This window comes from Drosophila erecta, unplaced genomic scaffold, assembly GCF_003286155.1.
Source record: "Drosophila erecta strain 14021-0224.00,06,07 unplaced genomic scaffold, DereRS2 tig00000055-arrow-pilon, whole genome shotgun sequence".
NCBI lineage: Eukaryota > Metazoa > Arthropoda > Insecta > Diptera > Drosophilidae > Drosophila > Drosophila erecta.
In genome coordinates this window covers 3,446,537-3,452,467 of record NW_020825200.1, presented here as the reverse complement: position 1 = coordinate 3,452,467, position 5,931 = coordinate 3,446,537, and the positions used below count along the sequence as shown (strand labels likewise).

Sequence of the window (5,931 nt, the reverse complement as noted above, 5' to 3'; positions counted from 1 at the left end):
ACATTAAAATAAAAGGAAGCAGAAGGCAAATTTGAGTTTTAAATAAAATTCCCCTCACGTGCTGAGAAACTTAATGCCAACTCAAACAGAGGATGAAACTCACGTGTTTCACACGTGACTTTCGCGTATTAAAAACGCAATTATCGAGCAAATATGAGAGACGCAGAGATGCCAGCAACAGTAAATAAATATCGTCTTAAATAATATTTGCCTGGAAAGAACACAAATTTGAATAATTTTCCATTTCAATGCGGTGGTACTTTAAGATGTTTATTTTAAGATTTCACCGAACAATGGTCAGATATGTGATTTCCATATTTGCACTAATTTTAAAGTCTCCTTAAACTCAAACAGCCATCACAATTAGAACCCAATCGCAACTTTCAGCAGTCACGTGATAATCGCTGGTAAAAGAGTAAAAAACGAGCAAGCGGTGAATGGAGGAAACTAATTAGAGCACTGCGAAGCGAATTGAAGCGGCACAACATTCTCCATTATAATTTAATCTAGAGTGTAAATAACTGCACAGACTACCGGCTGGAGATCAAGTTCAAGACGAAACAACTCCATTACATTGGGATTTCGCGGGCGGGGGCAATGTCAACAGACTGCCACGATGGTAAACATTAATAAATCAGCTGAGAAAAATTGCAGTCGATGGCGCTTCTTATGATGCCATCACCATTGCGCCGCACCGACAATTCCAGATGTCAACCACTGCCCCCCAGCCGGAAAATAGAAAATGGAATCGGGAAAAGAGCACGAGCGAAGGACTTGTAAATGAAAATGACGCGGAAGCGCTAAGGACAATGACGGACGTCCACGTCGACGTCTAGGATGACGAGTTTTCAGTTTTCAGTTGTCAGCTTGAGGCTGATGGCCTCCCAGGCGCCTTTTCCCGCCGGAAATGACATTGCCATGGAGTTGACACCGCCAGCGGAAACGGAAATTTAAAAACAGGGCAAATGGGCCAGCAAAGCGGGCAAACAACCGACAAATGCTAATCAAGATGGGAAGTGCGGAAAAGACTCTGGAATTATTGAGCTACGATAAATGTACTTTTAAGTTTTCGATAATTATTAATTATTTATCCGCTTGAATGGATGAAATAACCTACTTTGAAGAATTTGCTACTCCATGACTTGCTAAACTTCATATGGGGCCAAAACTTTGTGCAGTCTTGCTGAGTGAAGTGAATACGGGCAAGTTATTTGAAGCCAAGAAGTTTCAAGTCAGATATTGTTGCCCAAAGTTGCAGCTTGCCAGCTGAAAGCTGATGGAAACTTGCGGATACACGGAGTGGAAATCTATCAAAATTGCATGAAATCAATTGGCAAGAAATTTAGATACAACTGCAACTGAAAGCCTGACAAGAAATGTGCGTTCTCTAAGAGCATTCAAGCTGCAACAAAAACCCAGTAAATGGAAATAAACCCATTCACTCCCCATCAAATGAAACCGAAGAGGGACGAGCATCACGTAGATCAAGAGCATTTTTCCTGTCTTGAGGACAGAGACTGAAACAAAACGTGTTGCTGGTGGAAAATCCTTTGCGGCTCCCCTGTTTTCCCTCCTTTTGCACCCCAAACACGTAAGCCACGCACACGGATGGCCAAAGACATTAGGACGACACAATTAACCTTTTTAAAGGAAGATGTCAACAGTTGCTGACGGGTTGTGGTGTCATGGGTTTGGGTTTGGGTTTTGGGGTTGCAGCTTAAAGGGCAGCGAAACAAAGCTTGTGTAATAATTTAATAGGGGAGGTAAGTAAGTTGTGTGCTGCTCAAAATAAATAATATGTATTATGCTCACTAACAATAGTTATCCATGTATAATCTGTACTTGTGAATTGCTCATCTTGCCAGGGAAATTTAATCTCAACGTTTAATTTTTTGCAAGCACGGTAAGACAAGAATTTGAAAATTGTTATAAGCCACCAAGGACACCTTAGGGTACTTTCAATTTGTTCCCAACGACGTGAACGAGGAACTCCCTTTCAATTTGCCACAAAGCAAGCACATGGGATATTTTCCCACCCGGAAAGCATACAAAACACTGTTGAGTAGGTAACGTAATATTTTTTGTTGAGTAGAAAATTAAACAGAAGCTTATCCCGGCGACGAGCTGACTGACATATCATATTGCAATGTGATGGTAATAAGATGACGTTAAAGATTGAAATTCGCGGAGCCCAAATCGACTTAAGAGTAGACAGGCAAAGATAGTCGCAGCTATTAAATTTAAACGAATCGTGCAAACTGTGCTCTAATTGGATATTAAACTGGAACCGAGCTTCAGCTGTATGTGGCAGTGGAAATTGTCATCTTTGCAATAAAAATTTAGTGGCCATATCTAGATATTGCAGTTATTTTTTATATCCGCATTTTACGACAGTTGCCCTGTTCTCTGGGGGCTGGAAAACAATATTCAATTGCGATGCAAGAAATGCGCAAAGCTGTCAATCATTGTCACGGCTTTTTATTTCCGTGCCGTAACACATGGCGTATGAATGATTGGCGGAGTAGGTAAACTATGGATATGAGTAATGAAATAAAAGCAAATGCTGCAAATGACAATTCCAGAGTCAATAAGCCGCGCACAAATCCCAGCAGCCGAATAATGAAAACATATCCTTAGCAACCACACAAAAGCTCACTCGTATATCAATTTTATGGGCGGAATATAACTTTCTCAACGTGTGAAAAATCGTAGATGGTAAAAACAAATCAATGCGCTGCCGGAAAACCCACCGAAATAATTCCTCTTATCTATATACATTCTGTAAGAAAAATGTGGCGAGTATAGTAATATTTATACTCTCAAATGCAGCATAGAGACGCAAATGTTCGCCAAACTTGGCTTTTTCATTTCGGCCATTGTTCCAAGCCATTGACTGATGGAAGTTTGATGGAAGGTCCACATCACGTATTCGCCCCAGGGGACGTGCCAAAATTGAAACTTTCGTTGGTCAACAAATGTGACACATTTGGAGATTTATTCTTTAAATGGTTGTTTGGTTTCACAGCAGCTATGAGGGGGTCAGATAACCAAAAAAGCAATCTGAACACGATATTTATTGTGCATAGTGGTACACGGTGGTTAGGATTCAAGTATTTAATATCTTCAACGAATGTCCATTTCGTGTTTCCTTCTGTAAGTCACCTGGTGGCTGTCGCGGCTGCTGCTCCGAGCTCAACTTCTTCATCATCCTCTTCCTGGCCAACAAGGCCTTCTCCTTGGGCACCATATTGGACACTATGCAGCTAATTGTCTTGATTTTCTCGCTGTTCTCAAATGTTGTATCGTAGCTTATCGCTTCACTAAATGACTGTTTTCTTTTTTTTTGGTTCGATGTCGACGGCACAGGATTCCTACTTCTAGAAGTAGACTCCGTACTTCCCGTACGACTAACTTGAGGCGCTTTTGATTCATAAGTGGATGCAACATCCGCAGACAACTTTCGTTTTCTGCCCACTCTTTTCTGGACTGGTGGTGACTGAGTGGCATGTTTTTGTTTAGAAGTTTTCTTTTGAGCGACAGGACTATTGGGTGCTGTTTTAGATGCATTCCTATAAGACCTGGAGGACTTGGAGTCTTCACAAGGAGTCTTTGAATAAATTCGCTTGGAACTAGTCCTCGAGTCCTTGGCAGTCTTATGCCTAGAGTTTTGTTGTGACTCCGAGTCAGATGGAGTGATGTCTCGAGGTTCTGCCACTGACTTCCGTGAGCTTCTAGACCTTGATGAAGACAGTTCTTCTGGGAGCTTCGGTTTTTTAGCTGGAGTCTTGCGAAGATCTGGGCCTTTTGCCAAACTATTGCTAGGACTACGATATCTCGATTTCCTTCTTTCCGCCCTTGCCCCTTTTGCCCTCGATTCGTTTTCCACTTCTGGCTCAGTAGACTGTGATTTTTCTTTTGACTTGTGATTGTTTTTAGAGTCACTGTCATTGTTCAAAAGTTGCGTTTTGTCTCGACACTGAAAAATTGGAGCATTATAAATTGCACATTTTATTTATTAACTCATAGCCTTACCATGTAGCTAACGTAAGTCTTTGCCAGCTTATCATTCGATATAATGGGCAAAAGGTGTATGGCGAATGCGTTTGTGAGGGCGGTGAAGTTGCCACACTCATCGCAACAGTATCTGGAATCGGGTCGTGCGATTAGGTTGCAAAAGGCTGTGAAGCACGTGCCCTTCTTTTTGCCGGATGGCTTGGGAACTTGCTGTGCCAACTCTTTAAGCAAGTCGCATTGAATTCCCTTCGATTCGAAGGTCTTTTCGAGTGGTTTCAGATCTAACTTTTTATCTTTTTTAGCCGGTTTTGGATCATCCTCTGTGAATTCATCCACTGGCTTTGGATCCTTTTTCTTCGCAGTTCTCTTTGGTCTTTGATCTACTGCAGTTGGCTTATCGGGTTTTTCTTTAACACCATCCACCACCTTCACTGCTTCCTGGATCTCTGTCTTGCTGGATTTACCGCGACGTTTTGGAGTCTTTGGTGCAGGAGTTTTCGGAAGGGGCGCCTCCGCAGGCTCCGGGATAAACGTGGATTTCCTGCGGGGTCGCTGTCTGACCCCGGCTGAATTGATAATTCTGGCCTTTTTTGGAGTTTTCGGCATGGGATCCGAGTCCCTCTGAGCTCTGGCTGTGCTTGGTGGGTTCGCCTTATAGGTGCTCTTTAATAGAGGATTTCTGCGGCAACATTCGCCGCAGTAGAAGGTGTCGTGCTGTATCCCGATATCTTCGGGCATTCCGATGCAATCTCCGTGGAACCACTCGTTGCAATTGTCACAGCATCTACACAGGATCGGATACAGCGGTTAGGGGCAAGAATGAAGGACAGCAGCTACCTACATCATAAATCCGTTGCTGTGGCTCTGGCGACAAACGCAATACACATCCTCGGAGGATAGCACAGGTTCGGCTTCCTTGAGCACCAGGTTCGCGTTGGAGGAGCTTATTATATATGCGAATATATCTCGATGTTAACGTGAGTAACTTACCTTTACAATTATTTTGTGAACTGGTGCCATTTCTGATCTCTGAGTTCTGATTTCCGAATGTCATTCGCTCGAGCAGAATATTTAAGTGTGTGCACAGCTATTTCAGCTTTGACTGCTATGGCTGGCCTGCTTTTCACTTTTCACTTTTTTTATTCGATATTAAAGTGTGTCCCCCGATTGGCGATTGCATCTCGAGCTCAGCGAAACAAAAACCACGCCACAAAATATTTTTTATTGTATTTCGGTCCCTCAGAGCACTAAAAATTCAAGCAACTTCGATGTGCTCCAGTGCAATTGCAACTCCATTTCCATCAGACTCTCTTTGGGGCATGAATTATTTATTTACGAGTGCACATGGTGCAATTTTGTACTACCAGTTCACTGCCTGGTTCATTTTCAATGAATTTTGTTAGGGGTACTTGCGAACTGGATCTCTGGAGCCCTGGTTCATCTGTCATAACTGACAGTTTGAGCTAACAAATATTGTGTTCCACACTAAAGATATCTTCAAATTGAATCGAAAATGACAAATTGACGCCATCTGAGAAGGTGCTGGTTGGATGGGCTGTTAAGAAGCCATCATAGACCCATATTAAAAACGAGATTACATTGCAGAGTCAGTGGGCATTTAATTATTTCACAACTTCTGCATGTAGTTCCTTATCGCATTTAGTGCTTGTGCAAGCAATTAATTTTCTTGTTTGCCCACATGGCCAACAATTTTTGGAGAACCCTTCTGCTAATGCTGTTTTTATGCCCAAAGTGGGTGGGCTGTTCTATCTGGTTGCCCCACTCATTGTTTTTCTTTTTTAGGATTTTTCGAGCTCCATCCCAGTGGAGCCATTAACGTTTTTCCATCATGTGCCTGGTTTTTGCAATTTAGATAGTTGAATTGCGCCATTGCTGCACTTCGCACAGCGCGAAAGT

General features: G+C 42.5%; 1 protein-coding gene across 1 annotated transcript; it reads right to left on the bottom strand.

Annotated features, from left to right (window-relative positions):
- Positions 1-3,106: 3,106 nt before the first annotated feature.
- Positions 3,107-5,034, bottom strand: LOC6542252 (death-inducer obliterator 1). The gene is made up of 4 exons (XM_026978424.1): positions 5,005-5,034; positions 4,856-4,929; positions 4,028-4,798; positions 3,107-3,941 (listed from the first exon to the last, which is right to left on the bottom strand). Exons 1-4 carry the CDS (start codon positions 5,032-5,034, stop codon positions 3,107-3,109), a joined length of 1,710 nt encoding a protein of 569 aa, XP_026834225.1.
- Positions 5,035-5,931: the final 897 nt, after the last annotated feature.

Excerpts from the sequence above, each read along its gene's own strand:
- LOC6542252 (XM_026978424.1), bottom strand. The coding sequence starts at position 5,034 with ATGGCACCAGTTCACAAAATAATTGTAAAG. Across the intron at positions 4,930-5,004 it reads TTCACAAAATAATTGTAAAG|GAAGCCGAACCTGTGCTATC; the intron begins GTAAGTTACTCA and ends CTGGTGCTCAAG. Across the intron at positions 4,799-4,855 it reads CACAGCAACGGATTTATGAT|ATGCTGTGACAATTGCAACG; the intron begins GTAGGTAGCTGC and ends GATCCTGTGTAG.